This window comes from Falco biarmicus, chromosome 4, assembly GCF_023638135.1.
Source record: "Falco biarmicus isolate bFalBia1 chromosome 4, bFalBia1.pri, whole genome shotgun sequence".
Lineage (NCBI taxonomy): Eukaryota > Metazoa > Chordata > Aves > Falconiformes > Falconidae > Falco > Falco biarmicus.
This window is the reverse complement of record NC_079291.1, coordinates 61,537,667-61,551,033: the sequence shown is the minus strand read 5'-3', so window position 1 is coordinate 61,551,033 and position 13,367 is coordinate 61,537,667. Positions and strand designations below refer to the sequence as shown.

Below are 13,367 nucleotides of genomic sequence, written 5' to 3'. Positions count from 1 at the left end.
CACAGCGCAGGTTCAGCCCGAGTCCTGCTGGGGACCCTGAGGGATGTCTCCTCTTGGGGCACTAGTCTGCATGCTGTTGGAAGAGCCACTAGATCCCTGCAGGATCTGTTCCGTGGAAATCCATTGCTCCCTCCCAGCACTGGGGACCAGGACGCTGTAGAAGACCCACAGAGCCAGAGGGGGGCTCTGCCCTCAGAGGATGCTCAGCGCAGGGCTGATCTCTGCGACCTGCACATCTGGTCTTCTTGGCTGCTCTGATCTTGGCTTCCCTCATCATTAAATACCCATGACCTGTCGTGAGAGGGACACGGTGTGTGCTCACCACTCTGCACCACTGGGGTTCGGCTTGTCTGCTCTCCTGAGCCTTTTCCCTTCATTTTTGGTCGGGTTGAAGAGGTGTCACTGCTCCTTGTCCTTAACTGTCAAATAGCCACTTTGATTCATCCTGATTTCCAGCTGTAATAAGAGCAAAGCCTTGAAGATAAAGAGCATTTCTGAAGTGTTTGGTGCCCTCTTTGCAAAATTGCAAGTATTAAACTGGTTTCGTAAGCTAGGAAGGAGAGGTGGGGAAGGTGCTGTCACTTGCTGCTGCTTGGCCCCGGTCCATGACACTTTTATTTATCGCTCCTCGCAGACTCTGTGAACATTCGCAGACACAAAAGGTGTTGAATGCAACTGGCAGGAGCTGCGCTTGGTCCTGGGGCCATGGCGCCCTGCGGGCTCTGCCCCCGGAGCAGCTCAGGCCCACTTTGCTCAGGTTTTTTTCTTGGTCTTTGCAGCTCAGAGCTGCAACGTGCCAGTGTTAAACATCTCCCACCTTTTCCCTCTGCAGCCGCAGGGGAGTGTGGCTGGAAGGCGGTGGCTGCAGGGAGAGGAGCGGGGGCTCTGCCCCCCAGCAGGTCCAGCCGGGCTGGTGGCTGCTCCAGCGATGGGACTTGGCGACACCGAATCCCTCAGCCCAAAGCACCAGCTCCCTGTGCAGGTCAGGGAGGGGGTTTGGGTTTGGGTTTTGATTGGTGGTTTTTTTGTGTGTGTTAGGGTTTTTTTTCTTTTTCTTTTTTTCTTTTCTTTTTGAAGATACCAGCCCCAGCGCTGCGGGGCATGTGGAGGCTGCAGAGCCCTGTGTCGTTCCCCAGTCTGCCAGCATCCTTCCCCAAGCTGCGCGTGCAACCCTAAACATAGCTCTGTTATGAAGACTTCAAATTACAGCAATTTTCAGATCAACTCAGTGTCGGGAACAGTTTGGTGGGTGACTGGTGCGTGGTGGGTGAATTTGTTCCCTGCAGAAGTGGTTTGGGTGTTTTTATGGGGTATTTAAGGCTGAGGGCAGCGGGGCCGGGGTGGGTGCGGAGGAGGATGAAGGTTCGGTTTCAGTCTTCCAGCTGAAGCAAGCAGCGGCTTCCTGCAGCTCTCAGTGTCGCATCCCAGCTTGTCACCTCGGAGCCATGCCCCAGGCCGTGCCAGCCCCAATCAAGGGCAAAGCTGTCCCACTACCACCGTGCCTGCCTGAGCTGAGCTTGACCTTGGGCTCAGACGCGCTGTCGAGGATGCTTTGAGGGAGGGAAGGGCTCGCGTAGCCAAGGCCAGCGGTGCCCAAGCTGGGGCAAAAGCCACCACCCTCGGTCTGGTCTGTTCAACTCTGCATTTCCTGAAGTCGGGTTTTCTTTGGACCTTTCCACTACTTGTTAATTAAAAATATCGGGAAAAGGGTAGTTTGAGCATCTGCGGTACCTGGGCGGGGAGGGACGATGTGAAGCAGGCACCCCAGGGAGAGGTGACAGGAGAAACAAAAGCTGCTGCAGAAGTGCCGGCCCCACCATGGACCCCTGCTATCCCAGGGCTCTGGAGGCAGCCCAGGGGACCCCGATGAGCACAGGGAGCGGGCAATTCCCATGTGCTCCCTTGATGGGAAGGTGCCTCTCTCCAGCCTCTGTCTGTCCCCTCGGAGTCCCTGACCATCACCCAGCCTGTCACTCGTCCCCCTTGGGGACAGCAGGAGGAAGGTGCCGGTGTGGGGCTGCCCCACGGCTGTTGGCATGTGCCGGGAGTTGCCAGGTGGGATGTGGGGCTGAACTGAGGGCTCCCCACAACACAGGCAGGCCCTGCTCGGCAGCCAGAGCTGGGCACTGGTGGGAGCGTGGAGCAGAGCGGGGCTGGGGGGGGCAAACCCCTCCGCTGGGTTTTCAGGACCCCCAAGGCAGGGCAAGACCCGTGAGCCAGCTCCGCTCCTGGTGCGGAACCGGGCAGAGAAGGGGGTTGGGGTACAATCCCTCCCCAGCTACACCGTGTCCTATGGATGGACCATCACCGTCGTTTAATTCACCTTAAATATTTTGAGTCACTTCCCCAAACAAACACGCCCTGCGGCAGCGGCCGGCCCAGCCATGAGGAGGGAGCTGCTGCCCCATGCCTTCTGTGGGAGCAAAGTCAGCACCGACCATCCATCTGTCCATCCGTCCATCAGTCCATCTATCTCCATCCATCCGTCTGTCCATCCATCCATCTGTTCGTCCATCCATCCATCTGTCTGTCCGTCCATCCATCATCCATCCATCCATCTGTCTGTCCATCCATCCGTCTATCCATCCATCCATCCATCATCCATCCATCCGTCCGTCCATCCATCCATCTGTCCATCTATCCATCCATCCATCCATCTGTTCATCCATCCATCCATCCATCCATCCATCTATCCATCCATCCATCCATCCGTCCATCTGTCTGTCCATCCATCCATCCATCTGTCCATCCAGCTGCCCCCTCCAACCCACTGCTGCTGCCCCTCCCCAGGCAGACCAGAGGCGGTTTGTAGGCACCCCGGGCCCCACGCCAGCCCCAGGCTCTGCTGCCTCAGCGAGCCCCGGGTCGAAGCCCGATGCGTTAAGGCTCTGCGTGTCCCAGGGGGTGGGAGTGGGGGGCTCTGGAATTCACCCCCACCCCCTGCAGGCACCAGCCACTGTCCCCCCGAAGCAGCGGCTGTGAGACCCTCCCTCCCTCCGTGCCCACCTCAGCTGCCTGCTGGGGGCCCGATCCGGAGCCCCCAATGCAGGGCTGGATGCAGGGGCTGTGCCAGGGGGTAGGGGGCTCTTCCCGTGCAAAGGTGTCTGCAGGGAGATGCGATGGGGAGCGTCCCCGGACTGGGGGAGCAGCCTCCGGCCAGGCTGGGGCTGCCGACACCCCCGTGTACCCCAGGGATCCCATCGGCTCCAGGGCAAGGTCCCCCCCTCCACCCCAGGGGGACACTGGCTGCAGCCAGAGCTCTCAGGGTGTCAGTACCCGGTTGATGGCAGCCGGTGGCCCCGGTGAAGGAGGGGGTGTCCCCCCTGCATCAGGGCCAGGGTGGGGGGTGCTCCTGGGCAAGGAGCCCCATGCTGCAAGGTGACATGGGCCAGGGCCACCGCACCCCACCAGCGAGGGGGAGCTGGCGCTCTGGGACACCCCAGGGGCTAGCACGGCCCCCAGTCGTGGCCGTCCCCGAGACCTGGCGTGGTCCTGGGCGACCCGCGGCAGTTGCCAGCAGCGGGTGGCCCCGGGGGTCTCCGGGCATCCCTGCCTGCCCCACACACCCCCAGGGCTGGAACCTTCCATCAGCTCAGCAAGTGCCAACCGCCTGAGCAGGAGCACCCTGAGGCATGGCTGCTGTGCGCCCCCACCCTGCCCCAGTGAGGAGGGGCTTTGGGTGCAGGGGGGGTGCTGGGGAGCTTTGGGTGCAGGGGGGGTGCTGGGGAGCTTTGGGTGCAGGGGGGGTGCTGCTGCCCTGCCCGAGCTCCATCTCCTTGCCCTGTGTGACTGGCTCAGCACCATCCCCCTCCCCAGCATCCCACCCCTTGTCCCTCAGCCTTTTGCCACAGCCGGGGGGGCGCCCGGTGGGGGAGCATGGGCAGCACATGGGCCCCGGTGCCTCTCCCTCACCCTTCTCCCGGGCTGTCACGGCTGTGCCCCCCGCCATCCCGGTGGCCTCCAGCCCATCCCCCTGGAAACGCACAGAGGGGCGGAGGCGCGGGGAATGTTAAGCAGGGATGGCCCCCCCAGACCCCCCGGACCCCCGGGCGGGCACAGAGCAGGGCTTGTTCCCGGCACCGCGGCTGCGGGGGGGCGCAGGGGACCCATGGACCTGGCGGGACTGAGTCTGTGCGGGATGGGAGTGAGGGATGCGGAGTGTGGGATGAGGATGTGGATGCAGGTTGCAGAGTGTGGGATGTGGGGTGCGGGATACAGGGTAGGGATGCAGGATGAGGGATGAGGGATGTGGGGTTTGGGATGCAGGATGTGGGATGCAGGATGCTGGGTGAGGATGTGGATGCAGGATGTGGGATGTGGGCTGAGGGATGTGGGATGTGGAATATGGGGTGTGGGGTGTTGGGATGACAGACGCGGGCTGTGGGGTGAGGATGTGAATGTAGGTGTGGGCTGTGGGATGCAGGATGTGGGATGCAGGATGCAGGGTGAGGATGTAGATGGGGTGCGGGAGCAGGCCCGACCAGCACGTTCTGCGCCGCAGGCAGGGGACACGGGTGACCTTGGGAGGCCGCGGGGCGGGTGGCGGGTGCTGCGGCGTCGGGGGGAGCGGGGCGGGGCGGGGGGGCTGGCCGTGGCACCCTCGCAGTCTGGGTGCTGCCTGGCTCTGTAGTGCCCCGGGGGGCGCGGGGGGTCCCTCCGTGCCCCTGGGCACCCACAGGTGCCCCCGTGGCCCCGCGTGTGCCCGCTCGGTCCCGCCCCAGCGCGGGTGCCACGGGGCTCCCGCCCGGGGCCGTCCCCCGCCGACCCCCGCCCCAGCCCCATCGCGAGGCCGGTCACGTCCGCGCCGCCTCCCCCCGCCCGGCCCCGTCCAGCGCTGGCGCGGGTCGGCCTCGCCGCGGGGCTGCGCCCGGGCCGGGAGCACCCCCTGCCCGCACCCTGCCTGCCCCCTGCCCGCACCCTGCCTGCCCCCTGCCTTCCCGCCGCCTGCTGCAGGGCCCCGGGTCGCGGCGGCGCGGGCCCCGGTCGGTGCCGGGGCTTCGGTGCTCTGCCCCAGCCCCGCTGCTGCTGGGGGTATCCCGGCCCCCCCGGGCACGAGTGGGGCTCGGTAGGGGTCCCCCGTCCCGCTGAAGGATGCTAGGGGGTCCCGGTGCTCCCCCATGCAAGAGCAGCTGGGGGGGTTGTCGGTGAGGGACCCCAGGGTGCGGGGTGGGGTGGGTGGGTGGGTGGGGTGTCTGATGCGGGGTTCCCCCCCCAGCAAGCGCAGTTTACGGGGGGGCAGCGAGGGATGCTGGTGCATGGGGGGTGCGGGGCGTCCCGGCGCGGCTTCCCCCCCTGCAGGAGCAGCCTGGGGGGGTGTCAATGAGAGATGCCGGGGTGCGGGGGTCCCGGTGCGGATCCCCCCGCAGGAGCAGTGGGGTGCGCAGCGCGCCCCCGCGGGGTGCAGGGACGGGTGGCCCGGGGCAGCCGGGGGGTCCCGGGGGACGCCAGGCGGTGCCGGGGGCTCCCGGGTGGTGCCGGGCGGTTCCGGGGGGTCCCGCTGCCGCGGCCCGGTCCCGCGGGCGGAGCCGGCGGCTGCCGCCCGCCCCCAGCCCGGCCCCCCCGCCCCCCCCGGCCCCCGGTGGCGGCGGCGGCGGCGCGGGGGGGCGCGGGCGGAGCCGCTGCCGGTGCCGGCCCCGCTGGCGGAGCCGCGGTCCCTCCATGCCGCCATGGCCCCCGCGGCTGCCCGGCCCCGCACCGCCCTGGCCCTGGCCCTGCTGCTGCCGCTCGGCGCCCTCGGTGCGTGCGGGGGGGTCGCTCGGGGGGGTCGGGAGCGGGAGCGGGGCGGGGGGGAACAGGGGGCGCACACACGGGAACCGGGGGGGCTGCGGCCCGCGATGGGGCCGGATCCTGCCCCGGGGGGAGCGGGGGGGGGATCCCGGCGGGGGGGGATCACCTGTAGGAGGGCGGGGGGGCGGGGGGCGGATCCCGGCGCGGGGAGGGGGGGCTGGATCCCCGGGGGAGCGGGGGGGGCCGCGGTCCCGGGCAGGGGCTGCATTCCTCTGCAGGCAGCGGGGCGGGGGATCTCCTGCCAGGGGCTGGTTCCCCTTTGCTGGGTACCGGATCCCTTTGGAAGCGGTTGGATCTCCTTGGAAGGGGACTGCATCCCCTTGCCGGGGCGGGGTGGGGTGGGGGGGCTTGATCCTGTTGCAGGGGGCTGGATCCCCTTTATGTACGGGGTGCGTCTGCAGGAACCAGCGGAGGGCTGGATTCCCCTTGCAGGGCGGGCTGGATCCCCTTGCCGCGGGCTGGATCCCTTGTGTGTATGGGCTGCATCTGCAGGAGCCAGAGGAGGGCTGGATCCCCTTGCTGGGGTGTGGAGGGGACTTGATCCTGTTGCTGGGGGCTGGATCCCCTTTATGTATGGGGTGCATCTGCAGGAACCAGCAGAGGGCTGGATCCTCTTGGAGGAGGGACTGGATCCCCTTGAGGGGGCTGGATCCTCTTGTGATTGTGGGGTGCACTTGCAGGAACCAGGGAGAGCTGGATCCCTTTGTAAGGGGGCTGGGTTCTATTGCAGGGGGGAGCTGGATCCCCTTCTCAGGGGCTGGATCCCTTTGCAGGGGCTGGGTCCGGTTGTGTGAATGGATTGCACTTGCAGGAACCAGAGGAGGGCTGGATCCCCTTGTAGGGGGGGATGGATCCCCTTGCAGGCAGCTGGATCTCGTTGTGGGGAGGGCAGGATCTCATTGTGTGTAGTGGCTGCATATGCAGGAACCAGAGGAGGGCTAGATCCCCTTGCAGAGGGGGCTGGATCTATTTGGGGGTGGGGTGGGGGGGTGCAGGATCCTGTTGCAGGGAGGGGACAGGATCTGTCACAAGGGGCTGGATCCCATTACGTGTATGAGGTGCCCTTGCAGGAACCAGAGGAGGGCTGGATGCCTTTGCAAGGGGGGCTAGATCCCTTTGCAGGGGGCTGGATCCCCTTGCAGGGCAGCTGGAGGGTCTGGCTGGGGCAGCTTGCCTTGGGAGGGGCCGTGTCGTGGGGGGGGCACAGAGCTGGGGCAATGCCTGGGGCCATTGTGGGTGCAGGAGGACCCATGGCGCTGGGGGCTTTGCCCCTTCAGGCCCTGGGAGGGGCTGTAAAAGCCTTGGGGTGCAGCCCCCCCCCCCCCCCCCCAATGTCTTGTCATGGTGCTGGTAAGTGCGAGGTTGAGCAGGTGGGGACCTGCTGGGACCCCCACCCCCCAACCAGCCGCTGTGGCCTCCCCAGGGTGTGGGGGGCACCTCTGATGCATCTTTCTCTCCTTGTCCTGCTCCAGCATCCGAGTGGCCCCCCCAAAACACCAGCGAGGCTGACGGGAGAGGCTGGGAGGGCTCCCTGGAGAGCAGCCCCCCGCGGTGGGACCCAACGAGCAGAGATCCTCTGGGAGGGCCCAGCAACAGCAACGGCACCGGCTCCGGGGGGGCTGCGGCAGGGGGTGAGCCCCCGGCAGGACCCCAGCTAGAGCCCCCCAGTAGGGGCACGGCTGCCACCATGGACCCGGCAGTGATGCTGGAGGGGTGCGTGGGGTGCGCTGGGGCGGGGGACACCAGTGCTCTGCCCCCCAAAGCCAGCATGGCGGAGGATGGCCAGGCAGCAGTGACCTGGCCCGGTGACGGGGGAACAGTGGCGGTGGCCCTTGGAAGCCCCGAGGAGCCAGGGAGCGGTGAGCGACCCACGCAAGCGTCTCTGCCCGGCCCGGGGGGTTTGGGGGAGCTCACAGCCACCCCACCGACCCCCCCCGGCCCGCCGCTCGCCACCGACTCGGCTGAATCTGACCTGCTGCTGGCGGCCGGGGGCTCAGCTGCGCCGCGGAACCCCGTGCTGGGTGACCCCAGCCCCATGCCAGGTGCCGCGGGGGACTCAGGGCGTCCCCCCGAGCTCTGGGGGGCCACATCCAGCCCGGCCCCGGCACAGGGGGCTCGCGGCTGGACGGATCTGACCTGGCTGGAGGCAGAGGAGCCCGTCACCGCCACCCCGAGCCCAGCCGAGCCGCCGGCTGACCGGACGGCTTCGGAGATCATCGACGTCGACTACTACGACCTATTTGAGGGGGGTGAGGGACTGGGGGGCTTCCCCGGGGGCAGCCAGGGGGCGGCTGGCTCAGTGCAGCAGCGGGAGCCGGAGGGAGCAGCCACGCCGTGGGCCCTCCACGAGCTCTACGATGACTTCACGCCCTTTGACGAAGCCGATTTCTACCCCACCACCTCCTTCTATGCCGATGGGGATGAGGAGGATGAGCTGGAGGAGGATGAGGAGGATGAGGAAGAGGAGGAGGAAGATGGGGGGCTGGAGGACGAGAATGGCTACCGGCCACCTGCCTCGGCCATGCCTGGTGCCCAGCCAGCGCCGCGGGACCCCCACCCCACCGGCCGCCGCAATGTGGCCCCGGCGCAGCCCTCTGGTGTCATGGGGGGCAGCCCTACGGCGTGGCCGCGGCCGGGGGAGCGGGGCCAGCCCGACAATGGCACCGAGTGCCGGAGCGGTTACGTGCGGCACAACAGCTCCTGCCGCTCCGTCTGCGACCTTGTCCCCAGCTACTGCCACAACGGCGGCCAGTGCTACCTGGTGGAGAGCCACGGGGCCTTCTGCCGGTAAGGGACAGGCACGGGGGCCCCAGGTCCTGTGGGGAGATGGGGGGTGCATGTGGGAGCTCTCCATCCCCATGCATCCCATCCCTGGGCTCTCCAACCCTTGTGCACCCCATTCCCAGTTTCTCCGTTTCTGTGCACCCTGTTCCCAGTCTCTCCATCCCTTGTGCACCCCTTTCCCAGTCTCTCCATCCCCATGCACCCCATTCCTGGTTCCTCCATCCCTGTGCAGCCCATTCCTGGGCTTTCCATCCCGTGCCACCCACCCAGGCCCCTTTGCCTGCCAGCCCAGTCCCGCTGGGAGGCGGAGGGTCTTTCCCTGCCCCCCGGGCGGTGGCTGCCCAGGAATTAGGTCAGGGCCCTGCAGCTGAGGCTCTGGGGCCGCCGCGCTAATCGGCCCCGGCAGATTGCGCCCGGGGAGGGCCGATGCCGGCTGTCCCGTACGGCTCGGCACGCGTGGTGCAGCTGGCACCCAGCCCGCCTGCATGGGGGGATGTGGGTGTCCCCCCGATCCTCGCTGGCCACCCCGCTCCCCACCACTGCTGGGGCTGGGAGTCATGGGTGCAGGGGACCAGCATTGCCTGGGGGGACCCTAACTCCACTCCTGGTGTCCCCCACTGTGACCTGTCTCACTTGACCCCAGCGTTGGGGGTGGGGGGTCCCATCAGACACCTGTAATCTCCCCAGTTACAGATGCCGATGTCCCCTGAGGAAGCTCTGTGGGATCGTGACTCATTTTGGGGTGGGGGTCCCTAACCACCTCCCCTTGCAGGTGCAACACGCAGGACTACACGTGGCACAAGGGGACTCGCTGTGAGGCCATCGTCACCGACTTTCAAGTGATGTGCGTGGCCGTGGGCTCGGCTGCCCTCGTGGTGCTGCTGCTCTTCATGCTTACCGTCTTCTTTGCCAAGAAGCTCTACCTGCTCAAGACGGAGAACAGCAAGCTGCGCAAGACCAAGTGAGTGGCATCGGGGCAGGGCTGGCACCCAAACACTGTCCCCAGCTGGTCTGGGGTGGCACCTCGGTGGCTGCGGCGGTGTTGGGGGGGGGGGGGGCTCAGCTCCCGGCGGTGGCACTGGGGCTGGATGCAGTCCTGTCCCCGTGTGCTGTCATTGGGACCCCCTGTGCCAATGGGCACAAGGTGACGGTGGGTGGGAAAGCTCCCGCAGGCGGGTGACCTGCGGGGTCGTGGCTCCTGCTCCACCGTTAATCCTTTAAAGCTGCTCCTGACTGGCACCAGTTAATCTGCTTCACTGGGAGCGGGGGGCCACCGGCTGGGCTCACCACACTGCCCAGGGGCCACTGGAAATAGTCGCTGCTGTGTCCCTGGGGACAGGACTGGCATGGGCAAAGTTGGGGTCATCCCCCGCCCCAGCAATCCCTGCCCACCTCCCTGGAGCTGGGCAGGAGAATGCCCTCCCAGCCTGGCTCTCTAATGAGCTGTTAATTAGTGTTTGGACGTGCCAAGTGTAATTAGCAGCAACACTCGGTGCCAGCCCATGGGTCTCCCTCTCCAGCCCTGGGAGCCTGCGGCTCCGGCCTGCCCTGGGCTGCCCTCAGCACTGCCCTGCCTGCACCTGCCTGCACCTTCCCAGGGCTGGCAGCATTTAGCCCCAAACCCTCCATCTGGGGGCATTGAGACCCCCAAAACTGCCAGCTCTGGGGCCATTTAGCCCAGAACCCCGGACCTGGGGGCATTTAGACCCCCAAAACCCCCAGATCTGGGACTTGTAGCACCAAACCTCCATCCCTGGGGAGACTTAGCTCCAAACCCCCAGAGCTGGGGACATTTAGCCCCAGATCTCCATCCCTGGGGACATTTAGCCCCCAGACCTCCAGTGCTGGGAGCATTTACCACACACCCCAACACTGGGTTCACCCCAAAACATGGCTGAGGGCATGGGGGTTGCTTGGCAGCGTCTGCAGTCTCACCGCTGCGCTCTGCTCTCCCCCAGCAGATACCGCACCCCGTCTGAGCTGCACAACGACAACTTCTCCCTCTCCACCATCGCCGAGGGCTCCCACCCAAACGTAAGAAGGCTTCATGGCACTGTGCCCCCCTCCCGCTTGCTGTCCTACCCTTGTCCCTCTGTCTGGTAACATCTTGTCTGTCCCCCCACCCGTGGTCCTGGCACTGTCTGGGGGTCCCTCTGCACCCTCCTGTCCCCATCCCACCACAGCCACTGCTCTGTCCTCGCTGCCTGGTCCTGCCGTGCCGCATCCTGCCTGGACCACCTGAACCAGACCTGGGCCAGGCAGAGTCGGTGTCACCCTGCTGTCTCCCTGGCCTGTCCCCTTCTGCCCGCCTGGCTCCCCGGGGAAGCACCATCTGGAGCTGCCTGGCGGCTTTGGCTCCATGTACGGGTGGCAGGGGTGGCTGTGCCGGCATTTTCAGGGAGGGGCAGCCAGTGCAGTGTGGCTGCAGCAGATGATGCTCCCTGGCTGCGGCGTCGCTGGGGCAGGACTGGTGGACGATGGCCAGCAGTGGCGGGTGATGCTGGAGGATGAAACACTCCAGGATGCTGCTGGTGTGGTCAGGATGCAGCCGCCTGCGGCCCCCGGGGCTGCCCATCCGACCTCCTGTCTTTCAAATCGAAACAGAGAGAAGCGAAGGGCTTTGCCGAGCGTGAGCCGGAGGAGGAGCGTAGGTCCCTCTAGCCTTTGCCTTAGCCCGCTGCCGGTTTTCCCCGTCTTTCAACCACCTTTAGCAGCCGTAGCGTCCGCCGCCGCTCGGCCGAGCCGCCCTGGCAGGAGGCTCCCGGAGCCAGCTTGCTCCCCGCTGTGGAGAGGATGAACCTTGGGATGAAATCAGTGCTGCTCCCCAGCATCTCACTGGGGTCTGGCCCGTCCCTCATCCCCTCCAGGATGGGGAGGGCTCGCTCCTACCATGGCACATGGTGCCTGGGACGCAACACACTGAGGATGTGGAGGGGCAGTGGGGTCAACATCCCTGGGAAAGGGGTTTTTGGGGACATGCGGTGCAGCCCCTCGGCTGGGTGATGGAGCTCGATGCCTGGCAGCAGTGCCCATCCCTCTGTGTTTGCTGTGGAGCTGATGGCACGAGCCCTGGACCAGCTGGGTGCCGCTCGTGGTCACTGCTCGGAAGATGGAGGTTTCCTATCCTCATGTGAGCACAGCTGCGTGACGCCAGCCTGTGGGTATCTGCATCCACATCCTGCTTGCCATGTGGCACCGGGAGCACCATAAGTTCTATGATGCCAATGGGTGCCTCACCACCGCGGCCCATCCTCCCCTCGCAGTCCCCCACTCCAGGGCTCATCCTGCCCCACCAGCACTGACGCCGACGCCGGGGCAATCCCGGCACTGCCGTTACCCAACGCAGCCAGCGTTACCTGGCACTGACATTGCCCAACGCTGGTGCTGGGAGGGCCGTGCTCCCCATGGATGCCGGACAGACTCGGGGTGCAGCCCAGCTCCGAGGGGAAGATGCTCCTGGCAGCTGCGGGGGCACATCGGGAAGAGGCGTCCCTGGCTTTAGCGCTGGCGGATCTGGACAGCAGCAGGGCAGGGCCAGCTGTACGCTAACAAACCCAATAAACCCAACCCCTCGGGCCTCCTGCCAAGCGCTGCTCGGGGAGCTGCTCATTGTCGTGGGGACGATGAGACGAGCTGGGCTGGAAATGGGAAGAGAAATTGGGTGGAGGGGGGATGGCAGGGGTGGCTGTAGGGGGGGCGGGGGGGGGACACGGCTCCCGTGGCCATGTGGCTCTCACGTGCTGTCGGTGAGCGGCTTTGGGTGCTGGGTGGTGGGGAACCCGTGGCAGGGAATGGCAGCGAGTCATCCCAAGTGGGTCGGACCCTGTCGCCCACCAGCTCCCCCCGTGCTGAGACGTCTATATTCACCTTTGGGCAGCCCTGCCTGCTGCCAGGGGCTGCCTGCAAGGAGGCACAGCCCAGGTCAGGATGCTGCATTGCTGGGGACATTGGTGCCTCCACCCGGTCCCCGCAGCGGGTCACCTCCGCATTGCAACAGTGTCCCCCATGGCACAGTCATCTCCTGATCCCCCATTTCTCCTGGCAGGATGACCCCAGTGCTCCCCACAAGCTGCAGGACTCCCTGAAATCCTGCCTGAAGGATGAGGAGCCATTTAACATCCACAACTCGACATCGCCCAAGCACGACGGCAGCGGCAAAGGGGAGCAGGACGCTGGTGAGCTCAACTGTCTGCAGAACAACCTGACGTGAGCAGGGGAGGAGGAGGAGGCGAGAGCGGGAGCCAGCCCTCCCGTCCCCTGCTGTACAAATCTGTCTCCTCCCCGTCTGGTATCTCTTCTTCCCGCTCCGTGGCATGCTTTGGTGTGTTTTGTACAGAGGAAAACAAAAATTAATTAATAATAATACAAAGCCAAAGGCTGTACATGGTCTTTGGCCACGTCGTGTCGTGGGGGTGTTTGGTTTGTGCTCCATGTATCTCGCTTGGGTTAGTTCAGCGCTGTGATTTCTAAACCTTTACCGTTCCGCAACTGACTTTTTTTGTACTTTTGCCCCACTTTTTTTGAAATACAAGTAAAAACAAGAAAAAAAAAAAAAAAGGAAGATCTTGAAATAAACCATTTTTTTTTTAAAGTTAAGCCTCTTGCCGGTGCCTGCGATCTCCTGACACAGACACAGCCTCCCGGGGTCCCCTCTGAGCATCGTCGGGGGGGGTGGCGGGTGCCCAGTCCCCCTCCTTGTCCTCCCTGGGCACCTCCCGGCTCTGCAATGCATCCCACCAGAGCGGGGACCTTGCAGGGTGCTGCCATCCCAGACACGCTGGGCTACAGATGGGACA

General features: G+C 65.5%; 1 protein-coding gene across 4 annotated transcripts; it reads left to right on the top strand.

Moving 5' to 3' along the window:
* Positions 1–5,558: 5,558 nt before the first annotated feature.
* CSPG5 (chondroitin sulfate proteoglycan 5) lies at positions 5,559–13,098 on the top strand. Of its 4 annotated transcripts, none has more exons than XM_056334011.1 (5): positions 5,559–5,736; positions 7,260–8,574; positions 9,344–9,532; positions 10,530–10,605; positions 12,617–13,098. In XM_056334011.1, exons 1-5 carry the CDS (start codon positions 5,667–5,669, stop codon positions 12,779–12,781), a joined length of 1,815 nt encoding a protein of 604 aa, XP_056189986.1. In that variant the 5' UTR covers positions 5,559–5,666; the 3' UTR covers positions 12,782–13,098. The 4 variants fall into 4 exon arrangements, with proteins under 4 accessions (XP_056189986.1, XP_056189989.1, XP_056189988.1 ...); XM_056334014.1 differs by lacking the exon at positions 12,617–13,098 and adding an exon at positions 11,176–12,227 and having other exon boundaries at positions 10,533–10,605; XM_056334013.1 differs by lacking the exon at positions 12,617–13,098 and adding an exon at positions 11,176–12,227.
* Positions 13,099–13,367: the final 269 nt, after the last annotated feature.

Bases quoted from the DNA above. Each gene is read 5' to 3' on its own strand.
- CSPG5 (XM_056334011.1), top strand. From the start codon at position 5,667: ATGGCCCCCGCGGCTGCCCGGCCCCGCACCGCCCTGGCCCTGGCCCTG. The intron at 9,533-10,529 runs GTGAGTGGCATC...GCTCTCCCCCAG, and splicing joins AGCAAGCTGCGCAAGACCAA to CAGATACCGCACCCCGTCTG. The intron at 10,606-12,616 runs GTAAGAAGGCTT...TTCTCCTGGCAG, and splicing joins CCGAGGGCTCCCACCCAAAC to GATGACCCCAGTGCTCCCCA.